This window comes from Panthera leo, chromosome C2 (assembly GCF_018350215.1).
Source record: "Panthera leo isolate Ple1 chromosome C2, P.leo_Ple1_pat1.1, whole genome shotgun sequence".
Taxonomy (NCBI): domain Eukaryota; kingdom Metazoa; phylum Chordata; class Mammalia; order Carnivora; family Felidae; genus Panthera; species Panthera leo.
The window spans coordinates 135,036,677-135,049,813 of NC_056687.1; the positions used below are offsets into that span (position 1 = coordinate 135,036,677).

General features: G+C 38.0%; 1 protein-coding gene across 8 annotated transcripts in view; it reads right to left on the minus strand.

Annotated features, from left to right (window-relative positions):
* The window catches only part of SATB1 (SATB homeobox 1), a 100,076-nt gene that overhangs the window by 48,062 nt on the left and 38,877 nt on the right, over positions 1–13,137 (minus strand). For all 8 annotated transcript variants that reach the window (XM_042903116.1, XM_042903119.1, XM_042903120.1 and 5 more), the window contains 2 exons: positions 3,094–3,205; positions 341–795 (listed from right to left, as the gene is read on the minus strand). In XM_042903116.1, the coding sequence (XP_042759050.1) occupies positions 341–795; positions 3,094–3,205 (567 nt within the window). The remainder of the gene's footprint in view (positions 1–340; positions 796–3,093; positions 3,206–13,137) is intronic.

Consider the following 13,137-nt stretch of genomic DNA (forward strand, 5'->3'; position numbering starts at 1 on the left):
CCTGCTACTACTAACAGTCTATGACCTCGTTAGGTAAAAACATAGGTAATGCCAGTTTGAAATATATTCAATATTGAATTTATTCTTTCAAAGCCCCTGAGTCAAGATCAATCTGTACGTAGCTCTTGGTAGAGGAGGTTTATGATAGGGAAAGGAATGATAAGACTTAGGCATCATCAAGAACAGACAACATGATCACACAACAAGAAGGATTGAAAAGAGTAAGCGTAAAGTAAAAAAATAAGAGCATAGAGCAAAAGAATAAGCATTAGCAAAAATTGGGACCAAAGAAAGAAGAGAGAAAAAGAGAGAGAACCATTCCAAAAAGAACAAAACTGACCTGAGTTCTGTTAAAAGCCACACGTGCAAATACTGCCTGGGAGATTCCTGCTCGTTTCAGTTCATCACGTACCCACTGGTAGATTTCGGAAGACACCTCTGTGTTGGTTGAAACCTGTTGCTCCAAAGGCTTATTCATAGATCTACTGACAGGGGGAGGGTGGTTCAAGTATTGTTGGTTTAAGGACTGCTGGGCTAAAAGTCTATTCACTGCATACTGCTGGTTCAGCAGCTGAGCCATCACCAGCTGCTGGTTGACCAATTGAGGACTGATGGGCGTTGACACAAGCCCAGGGTGCAGGTTCGGTAGAGGGGTCCGGACAGAGGGCTGGTTGCCATGGGAGAGCTGCGCGGGGGACGGAGGCTGCTCAGCTGTGTTCCCTGGGACAGGCTGCTGGCCAAAGTTGACGTGATTGGCACCTTGCTGGGATAGTTCAGAAAGACTATCCATTTCGACTAAAGTAGACAAAAGTAAAGCCATGTTAAGCCAACAGTAATGGGTATTGACAAGCATTTCTGATCATTTCTTAAATAGAGACAGTAGGCACAGGGCACGCTGAAAATCCAATTGAACTAAAGAAAATGTTAAGATGGAACCCAATGGCTATGGATTCACTTTCCTCTTCTGCACAGTTCCACAAACGTTGAAAGGGGGACAATACGATACTTCAGATCTAATTTTATAATGTGGTTTAGACTTAAGGCATAAAATCAATTATTTTCAAATTCCAGGTGACTAGTTTTGGGGTCAAGCTATTTTTCACTCTCACTTATTACCCCCAAGAAGGCTTATACAGAATTTTTTTTTCTAAAACAGCTTCTAGAAGAACACCATGTGCTTAAGAGCAACTAGAAAGAGTTGGGCTAAGAAAATATATGCACTAAAGAAAAAAGAAATATCCAGGTATTTTCTCATGATAGATATTGACTGTTATTACTCGAAGCAAAAGTTTTGAAAGGAAAAAGAGGACAAAAATGTTATCTGCATTCAATTTTTACCTAGCCATGGATTGTAAAAAAGTAATCAATATAATAAAGTGAGCATAGTAAGTAATAATAACTGAGTGCATACTGAACACTGTGTTGAGTATCCTATATGGTTTGTTTCGTTTAATCCTAACTATCACCGGTGGCAAGTATATCCACCGGAGAATGAAGCGACTGGTTTACTGTACTGCAAGCCAGTATACCCAGTTTTGCTAAGAGCCAAATGTTTCTTGAAGAAGCTATGGCTACCAGCAATCTTTCAAGAAGGGTCAGAGAATCATCCTGGTGCAACAGTGATACTGTCACGATTTTGCAATTTATTACCACCTATCAGGATGAATGCTTCTCCCTTGGCTAGGTCCCTAATGCGGACTGGCCGAGAGTCAGCTGTCAGTGTGTCCAATGCTTTGCTGTAGCAAGGAAGAGACCGGTTTGATGCTCTTGACTGGAAAGGCTGAGCACGGCTGTTATATGTAAATAGGTGAGTCTTTTCCAAATAGCACACCATACCTCCCATGTATAGACTCTGGCTTGATTTCTATCGTCATTTCTCTTTTTATTAAATATTCAGGCCTTATATTTAGAGGAACTTATCATATTGCTATAATCACTGATATATGCAAAATATAACTAAGAATTGGGAAAGAAACCTTCCATTTCTACCAGTGGTATCAGCCCAAGTGGGCCATTCACAGGGAATAGTAATTCAAGCAATTATTCCAAAAATGATGCATTGTCTTCATTACAGCTCTAAGCTATAAAAGGCAAAGAATCTGTTTTGGTAGATGGATGGCTTTGCTTCAAATATTAAAAGCTAAAACACACTCAAAATTCAGGTTCGCTTGTTTCTTAAAATCTTTAGGAAAAGTCATTATTGTTGTTGTTATTACACGAACACGATGGAAGGAAAGAGACACAGGTTTAAAACAGCACGTAATGCTATGCATATTAAACATCCTGTTCCTATATTATTTTAAAATGCATTATTTGGAAGGTACAAGTCTGTGAAAGAAAACATTAATAGAAATTCAAACATGAACCTTAATCACAGTGTTTGCTCTGGCAACATTAGCAAACTCAAAAGGGAGAAAACATCAGCGTCTAAATGCTCAGGCACAGCACACAACTTGTATGGGTCGTCTCACACTGCCGACAATTTCTAATGCGTTTCCTGCTCAACACATATTGACCTGGAGTTGCACGCTAAGATGGGCCGCTGCACTGGAATTAAAAGTTGAGAAATGGTACAATGATGCGTCTGCTATCAGGGTGGTAAAGCTCAACGAAGTGCCCATCTAGAAGGGCTGGGGATCAGAGCTACAAAACTCACTTGGTCTCAACTGTGGAAACTATAAATACAATTTAATTTCCTTAAAAATTGGGTGTAAAAATAGGCGCTTTCTCCCCCTCTCAAACAAAAACAAAACACATAAAAGCATGATTTATCTCTGAGCGAAATCACAGCTAATATTAGTTATTCAAGGCCTGGTTAGGTCTTCACGGAGATGTTAAGAAATGACAGCTTCCCTCCTCCCGCCTCGATTTCCTGCATGTCTGACAACCAAGTCAGTTTGGCTGATTTAAACACAAACATTTATTGAATTTAATTATCTCATTATACTCATACCCACTCCCCACCCTCAGAGAAACGTTCTAAATTGATCTCTAATTGGGCAATCACAAGACCTGGCTTTAGATGTGACTTTGATAAACCCCCAAATGACACATAATGGTATGTAGTCACCACTGCAACAGTTTTTTGCTTACCCATCATATCTTTTGTCTTCTTGAAATGTTTGTACCACCTTCCAAATTCTTGACATTTTGCTGCTGAGACATTTGCATAGTAAGTGCTGTTCACAATGGAAGAAATCATACTCTGCATGAAGAGGGGGGAAAACATTTGTAATACACATCGGCACAAGATGGAACACAAAAATCATTTCAATTGTGTAAATGGCATTTTTTTAAATCAACTGAGTACCAATACGTTTTTGTTTCACGCTTTGGCCTAAAGCCTCAACTTCTTAAAATTCATTAAGTAGCGCATCGAACGCTTATTTAAGTAGAAAGCAACAGCCCCCTGAGACCAGTATAAAGCTATCAAACCAACGGACTTTGCTCTGGTACTCGTGGAACCTCCATCAATGCCATCTATTCTTAGGCTGACAAACTTTCACTCATCTCAATAAATCCCAATACGTGAAGATGACTTTATGACTGCAATTCGTAAGTAAACACTACTTTGAGGTTAAGTGGCTACACATCGTTGCTGCTCAAAGTGTGGCCCAGGGACCAGCAATATTAGCATCACCTGGAAGTCTATTAGAAATGCATAATCTTGGGCCCTACCCCAGACACAGCCAATCATCACTTGCAGTTTACCAAGATCCCCCAGGAATTTGAGTGTGCATAAAGTTTGGGAAATACTACTTGTACTTTCTACTATTATTTCGGTTTTAGCTGGAGGTGCATTAACTACGCTAACGTTCTTCAGAGGTGAACTGACCACATTGAGGGAAAAAAATACACTATTCACAGGGCCCCTCTATTTAGAGAAAGAAACATTCTACAATCTCATCGCTAGCTTCATCTACAGTAAAGCTGGATTTTGAATTCCAAACTAACCGTAAGATTTTAAAAGATACACATTTCATGCCTACTAAATTTCTCAAGGATACCACAAAAAAGAAAATGACCTATTTTGTCACTTGTCTTCACTCTGCTTTTCACAAAAACCCTGAAGACGGAATCAATGGTCTAACATGATAAAAATAAAGAGAGGAATGACCATGATTTTGAAGTTTTTGGTGTTTTTTTTTTTAACTCATCTCCAAGAAACAAACGTGTTTTCTTCCCAGCAAATTTCGGTTATGGTAATTTCAGTACCTTAATTTGTTGTTCTTTTTAACCCTAATGCCCTTATTACCTAGTAGCAGCTCAATTAATTTCCAGCTGCATTTTAGGAATAATTAGACTTGTACCACCAATCCTTCCTCCACTCCTATGTGTAGAAACATGAGAACTTACATTTCAGACTTCAGTTGGTCTATGGTGAAAGAGTTTACAGAAGGCAGCATTGTTTGGGAGGCAGGCAACAACCAGAAAAGCCAGTTTGGGGACAAAAGTATTTTTATATCATTATCTTCTTTAAGCTACTTCTAATTTAAAGTTTTTTTGGTGACTCTTGATTCTCCTGACATCCATACAGTGTTAATTTTGTAACATGCACAAGTTCCTGCAATATCTAACTCTTGGGGCTCTTTAAAGAACCTCCAATGAAAAATAAGCCAGAGTTGTATTATTTGTGTAAAACACGGCTATCTTTCGTAAGAGGCACCGTGATAGCTTTTTTTTTTTTTTTTTTTGGACACTTTCTACTTTATAGTCATTTTTACATTTTATTTCTCTAAAAAGACATTCTTAATGTGCTCGTGATTCTCTGCCATTAATCCAGTAGCTTGCAATTTTACTAAGAGCCTCCCTCAGTCCAGAGTACAAAAAGATACTTAGCAAGGTTGCCAAAACCAGAGCCAGAAGATTACCTGATCCAGTTAACAATCCGTCAGCCTCAATCACACTTACTCTATTGTAATAATGGATCAATAAAGTCAGACACTAATAAAACTATTCAGATCGCTGATGGATAATGGTGATTCTGCAAATGGATGACAGTTGATGCTCTTCAACTTTGGTCCAATTTTTAAAAAATTATTACTCTTGTTCCTAGACATTCTGGCAGTTTCTTAAATGTCAATGTAATAGTACATACAAGTTGTAGACGTAGTTTATGCCTTAGTTTTCAGAAACGTATGGGAATATCTCAATTTCGCTGAGGTTTCTGACGCTCAGTCTATTTCAGTTTGCCGACAGTTCTATACATGAAATTTGTTCTTTGCCGCACACCTACTATGTGTCTAGCTGGTACTAGAGACACAAAGGCAGATAAGACACAGCCTCTGCCTAGAAGTTTACCATCTGTTAGGAAGACAGATACATAAACAGATTACTTCAATTTAATGTGATTTAGCAGACCAACAGTGGAAAGTATATGGGGGGACAAAAGGAAGAATACACGGTACGTGGTAAGACAACCCATCTGAAATATTTTTATAAAATTAGAGCCCATATGTAATAGTGCTATGTAGTTCATTATTATCCATATGTGGAAAATAATATCCATATGTGCATGATCATCAAAGCTTCTTCCTGCCCTTGTTTAACCCCATTCGATAGGCTCTGTCCTTAAGTGACTTTCTGGATGTTTTCTACTCTGTCAAGTGATGTGTGCTTAAAAAACTCTGATTAATGTAAATATTAGCCTAAGCAAGATGTAAATGAAAAGGCTAATCCACAGGTTATGACACATGTCAAAGCCACTTTTTAAATTCTTTCTGTGCTTTCAGGGGGCTGGGGAATATTCCATAATTCAGGTAACTTGAGGTGACCTCTATTTTTATTAGAACAATATGTAGTAATCTGTACAACTAAATTGCTCAAGTACCACTGCGTCAGGACTTTTTTTTTCCATGTGGTAAAATCCCTATTGGGAGACTTAGCTGTGGCATCAGACTAGACCATGAATTTTGAGGGCAAGAAAGAGATTTCAGAATCTTGTGGGTCACATGGCATTTGAAAGATCATATTTAGGGGCACCTGGGTGGCTGTCAGTTGGGCTTCTGACCTCAGCTCAGGTCATGATCTCACAGTTTGTGAATTTGAACCCTGCATCGGGCTCTGTGCTGACAGCTCAGAGCCTGGAACCTGCTTCAGATTCTGTGTCTCCCTCTCTCTCTCTGCCCCTTCCCTGCTCGCGTTCTGTCTCTCTCTCTCTCAAAAGTAAGTAAACATTAAAAAAAAAGAAAGAAAGATTATATTCAGTACTGGTTCTTAAATTTAGAAAATCATAAAGAAACACCAATTATTTGGAGAACACATATAACAAAGCCAAGATTGGTACTATCTGCCTAGGGGATGGGGATATGCAGGGGGTAGGCAGATCAAGATCCACATTTTGAAAGAAAGAGGCTTGGGATTCTTATGTTGATTAAAAAAAAAAAAAAAAAAAAGCCTTTGGTTTAAAAAGATTATACTAAGTTGTACTTTACGCAGCTCTGGGGCTCTATATTATTGTCCAGCCCCAAATGTCTGGCATATACTAAATACACACTAAATATTCATTTGATGAAAGAGAATAGCTAAATCTGCATTCAAGTCCAAAATGTGTCGCACAGAGGCAGTGTGACCTTGGTCACATTAACTGACCACTCATTCTATCATAATCCCCCTTACTAGATGGGAATCACAGCAACACTCACTTCACAGGCTTGTTCTGAGAATCCATTCATTCAGGCATTTTTTTCCCATTCATTCAGCATGTTATCTACTGAACTCCTACTAGGTGCCAAGCACTAGGCAAGTTCCTAGAAAAATAATGACCCGAAGAGACATACTATCCACACTTACACAGACAATAAATAAGATAAATATGGTTCTCTTAGCACAGAGCCGGGAACAGACCAAGTATGGACTTCAAGATACGTTAATTACTATGACAACCCTCTGCCTCCTCCTCACTGGCTTTTATTATATGATCACATTTCAGATCAGTCCAAAGACTATGCTTTAAATAACAGAAGAGCATCAGATAAAATTTTCAAATGTTGTTATTTTATGTCAAATTTTCTTCCGAAGAACAGAGTAGACTAATTAAATTTATTAACTCGGGTCACGGGATAACAAGAGAACACACCCCGGGAAAAAAAGTATTTCTACCATTTGTTTCAATATTCCAATCTGGCAGTATCTTTGTGAAGCTGGCCTGTACCCAGTAGCAGGTATCAGGAAGACATCTACTGCTTCTCTGACTTGGATTTTCGAGCTGTGCCCTCTCTCCTCTCTATCTAACAGCAGCTCATTCTTCAGGACAGTTCAGGCACCCTTGCTTCTGCAAAGCCTTTCCTGACTTGGTATAGATCCAGCACATGGCACCTTCCCAGCACTCTTCCTGCTGCTGTCAGTCTTGGGGTTGCATGTCTGAAAGGCCTGGACTCACCACAGGGCTGGGCATATATTAGCTGATCAATCAAAGGATCAAAGATCACTGAATTAGCCGTTACTGGAGGCTACCAGAAACAATTTTTTTTTTTTTTTTTTTGCTCCTAAGGGTCAAAGGTAATGGCAGCTTGTCCCATGAATCTTTTCAGATGCATCATTTTTAGCTGTCATGATAGGACACATAGTTTAAAGAAACTTTGTTCATTAATTTGCAAGAGATCCCTTCCCAGGTTTTTCAAAATACATCCACACAGATGTCTCGGAAGTCGCAGTGCTTGGTGGTTATGTTATTCCAGTTCTCTCTCTCGGTGTCTATTTATACAAGCTCTCCAAAGCACTTTGAAAAAGGCACAAGTTGTATCGCAAGTTTTCCTACTCAGCGGCCGGTCTGTGTAGACCACCGATGGTCAGGGAATAAAACAATCAAGAGGACCAAACTCAGGCAGCTCAAATCTCAAGTTCAAATGCTACACAGTACACCAGCCAAGGACTAGGCCACAGCTTCCAGTGTTGGGAAACGCAATTTGAAAGTTGGCAGAAATTGGCTGTGGGTCTCATAACCCCAGTGTGACACAATATTCTCATCCTAGGAGCCAAGTTGTAAGCTTTTCTAAGATCCATAAAGCACATGTCTGCTCCCTATGAAGAGCTTCGGTTCTTTCTGAGAGTCTGCTGAAGTTCCGATCTGAAAGAATGCCATCTTCACAGAAACCCCAGTACTCTAGAATGATACCATCTGCCACAGGCTGAGCTTCCTTTTCAGCCAAATACATTATTTATAACCTTTCTAATTGTGAAAAGGTAAGGGTGGAATTTTTCTAAAGCCTGACTTAGATATAGTTAGAACATTCTAAACCTTTGCTCTCAAATACTGCAGGTCTCCAAATTTGAAAAACAAAAACAACAACAAAAAAAATCCCATAAGGAATTGCTTGAGGTCAAATCATTTTTCAACATATTATATATTCTTTCAACCCCCCCGCTAGAATATAACATACGCTGTAGGTATATATTTAGAACACATTTAGAAACTGAAAGAAGATGTTTTTATTTTTCTACTTGGTCATCCTGGTAGCCAATAAAGAGGTTTAGGGAGAGGTGAGGCCTTCTGGAGAAAAAAAAAAAAAAAAAAAAAAAAAAGGTTTATCAACTGGGGAAAGGCAGTGATCTGATTACCCTTAAAATTGCTTTGTTGTGCCTTTAACAACAACAAAAAAACCCACCCCAAAACAATGCTAATCAGGTTATTCAATCATTTAAACCAAAACTGTTCATGCTTTTCTGCCAAATCAACCAACCACAGCAAAATCTGTTATCTCTGATTGCTCAGCTTCCAGTCAAAAAACAGTTAACCCCCACTATACCAAAAGTTTTCCAAAATACCCTCCAAGCTCCGAATACTCGTGAAGAATAAAGAGAAAGCCACGTCATCTTTAAAGGGTAATTGAAGTGCTGTACCATATTTGCATATTACGATATACTCTAATAAACTAAACAGCCTGTCCCGGAAGCCAGAAGCTCCCTAGCATTTCATCTGATCTCCATACTGACTTTTTGTGCACTATTTTTTTTTTTTTTTTTAAACAGGACTGTGATATCATGATCAAAACTTACTAAAGACTTGCTGATGGTTTTACTGCGGTGGGAGGAGGTAGCAGGAGCATCTACAAAATGGTGGTTCACCCATGTTTAAAGCTTTCAGGCTCCATCAGCAGAGAGGGCAAAGGCTACAACATCTTATTTACACAATTATCTAAATACGATTAAACAGCTGATGGACAAATATTAAACTGGAAAATGTATAGTCATTTCAGCTTAATGTAATCCTCTTTCTGTAAACACCCAGGATGATTTTTTTCAACCAGAACAGTCCTGACATCTCATAAGCCTAAGGGTGAATAGCAAGAGATTGTTTTTGATAGTTATAAATATTCAAAAGACATGCAGACCATCTGCTTTCATAATACAGGTAAAGCAAGACTGAAATGGTGACTGCTGTATAAAAATGATTCTTTTAACAAAGTCTTCCTCTCCTCGAAAACTATAAAGACAGATGTCAAAAACTGTTTACACAGAGCAATCAGGAGCGTGCAAAATGTAATATTCCTTTTACACACAGTGCTTGCTAAAGAGATTTTTTTTTCTTTTTCTTCCCATCTGTGTGTTGCAACACATTTCTACAAGTTAAAAACATTTTTTTCAAACAGAGATCTCATGAATACCCAAAAACATGCTATCTGGTTTCTGAATGCTAATTAATTTCAACTAAGGAATCTGAATATCTTTTTCTGTAGGAAGGAATGTATGTTTTGAATTGGAATACTCTAGAGACAGCAAGGGAAATAATCTCACCCCGGTTTAATTCTATAAGGCGATTTTCATGGTTCTACCTTGTCTGTAATATATATCTGCTATGTCCATGTTTTAAATGAAAGCACATTACTGCTAATGTCTTTGGCATAAAGTCTAAAATAATTGTTTTCTGAAATAAATGCCCGCGCATGTGAAATGTATATACAGAAACCTTTAACTTCTCAGTCGATGCAGAGTGATGCATAAAACCCTATAGTTAATTTTCAGGACTGGAACACTAATCTTGACAGTAACCTTTTTATGTATTGTATTAATGGCACAGAGGCATTAAGCACCTTTTTATAATTTTCAATAAAATGAGCATTTACTGAACAATCTGTCAAACTGCTGGCTCCCTATTCTTTTACATTTTTATTTTTTGAGAAGTGTAACTTCATACACTCTGACGCCCCTCCTCTTTCTCTGTGTCCTGTCTGCCTGTGGCCTGAATTTCACAGCAGTTTTTCATATGCATGTGAAAAACCCAAAGGTCAAACTTTAATTTTGGATCAAATGGAATCAACTCCATGTTCAAACACAATTTTAATGGAGATTCTCAGCAAATGGAATTTTCTTTTAATCCCAAAGGATATCAAATACTACAAACAAGCTCTAAAAGGCATCATATGAGATGGTGACATGGAACGAATTTGTTGAAAATTAACAGGTAGTCCCCCATCTGGTATTTGGGGGTGGGAAGGAAGGGAAATGGGCTTGAATTTATGAGAAGCAAATGGCAGGATTTCTAAGTGTAATACTCTGTTTGTGCATGTTAGCTTATGTTCCCCAAATCTTTCCCTCTGGATCCTCTATTGCTTTCTAAGCCATTCTCTTGGGAGATACAACTGGGGCATATTCGGAATCTCAATTTGTTGAGAGGAGACTAATCACTTATAAATTTTACTTAAACTCCAGTTGTCATAGTTATGGCTCTTGCCATCGTGATCAATTCCAGTGCCTGAAAACGGCATTTTCACAGAAAGTAACCCTTGTGTCATGCTAAAAATGGAATCTCAGTACCAACTTCCAATACAAAAGGAAGCACAAAGAGAACACATCTAAATCTTTTTGAATTTTCTGGCGTTTCCTAAAGATGAAAACGTGACCATTCCAAAGCACAGAAATCTTATTTAATTATTTAAATACCCAATTCATAATTTTTAAAGAAAATGTTGGCTCACAGTTCACATGGTTTTTCCACATAAAGTAATTTTACCTAAGGCCCGGATAATACCTTCGACCAGATTCTCTACTCTGTTATTTTGTAGAAGTACCTATTCTAGAAATGTTTACCATCCTGAAACCTTCTTATTCAAACTAATTGAATATATTAGTAAAGGGCTTAAATTAGAAAATATTTGTTAAAGGTGTATTATGACTAAGGGTACGTAATATTTCAAATTAATTGCACAGCGGCTTACTTCGTTCATCTGCAACATGAAGGGGATTGAATTAGATAATCTCCAGGGTCCCTTCTAATGGCTTTCAGAGTCTATGAAATCTACATGTATTCCCAAACAGAGGTCCTGTAGGGTCTTCTTCAATGACTTAAGAAGATTTACCTGTAATACACATCAGCCATTCACAGGCATTCACTGCAAATGTCCCAACTACAGTGTTATTTTTAGGAAGGTTAAAGTCCCCTGGTTTCTTATTTATAATGTGATTATTAAAAATACACCCATCATTATAAATTAAACATTATCCTACTCCAAAAAGAATTTTCACAAGCTTTTCATTAGATTAATCTAAATCCAATGACTTATTTTACAGCAAAAATTGTTTCCTAAGATTCTAAATTTTAAGCAGTCTGCACCAACTTGGCAATTTGAGGAATGCTTGCTTTTCTTTCTCTGATGGTCCTTGCATAGTTAAATCTCTCATCCGCTATGGAGATTACAATTTCTAATATCTGTACTTAGACACAGCACAAGAAAAAGTAACAAATTTGTGTTAAATGCCAGGGGTCCTAAATAAAGCATTCTGAAAAACTTTAAGCCACGGAGTAAAAGGACTGAAGTAGTTAGAATCCATTTTTTCAAAAGTAAACACAGTTGACCCTTGAACAACATAGGTTTGAACTGCATGGGTCCACTTATATGCAGACTTTTTTACAGTACAGTAATGCATTTTCTCTTCTTCATGATTTTCTTAACATTTTCTTTCCTCTAGCTTATTTTATTGTAAGAATACAGTAAATAATACGTGTAACATACAAATATGTGTTAATCAACTTATATGTTATCTGTAGGGCTTCTGGTCAACAGTAGGCTGTTAGTAGTTAAGTTTTTAAGAAGTCAAAAGTTATATGTGGATTTTTGACTATGCAGGGGGTCAGTGTCCCCAACCCTGTGTTGTTCAAAGGTCAACTGTACTAGAATTAGGCTCTGTAACTCTTTACAGATTTTATGTTCCTTCTCTGCATTCTTTCTTCATATGAACACTATTAAGATTTTTAAGCCAGACTGCCTACAACTTGGGGAGAAAAGACAGCCCAGAATTTAGCTTTTTATGGAATGACAAAACTCTCTTTGGGAATCTCATGAAACCTGTGGAAGGTCTCTCCACATACACTCCCAAAAGTAACTTATAATTTCTGGGTCTGCACAAATCCTCATAAGCCTATCACAGAGTTGATGGATCCCCTCATATCTGATCCAAGATTTCACAGGAGACTAAGAGCTAAATCATGTCCTTGATTTCTGTGTTTTTAAGTTACTGTTAGTTGTTAACCAAGACTTTCTATGTCTACTCAATAAAGATAAACCAATGTCACCTCTGGAATAGGTCACAGAGGAAAATCAAATTAATCTGGCTCGTCTTTATCAATATTATGAAAACGCTTCCCAGCTTTGGAAACTGCCATATTCTGGTAATCACCTCTTTAGGAGTTATAGTGAAACAGTAAAAATGTTGCACAGGTTGGACATCAAGAGATAATGTGCCCCGTCCATCACTGGAGGTATGTGCTCCAGGCTGAGCTGGTGCTCATGCAGAAGGGTGGACAAGCCGGGTCCCTGGGGCCCATTCTGGAATGGCTGAACAGTTATCTACACTTGCAGCTCTCCCTAAATTCAGGTGATTCTGGGCCTTTATACAGTGGACTTTTACACATTATGTGTTTATAGCCCTATACAGAGTCTCCAATGCCAAATGTGGACTTTAGAACATCAATTGAGGAATGGACATTGTGAGCCCATATGGGGTGGTACTGACTGTTAGCATTTCTATGTTGGCAGCATCAGCATCTCTGAATATAAATCAATGGACTCTGCTATCGAAATTTTCCTTCTTTACATTATTTTTAAACACGAGAAATGGACAAATGGAACTAACAGTAAAAAAGCATGGATCTCAAATATAACACAATTGACCCAAAATGAGAAGTATGAGCCATGCTGA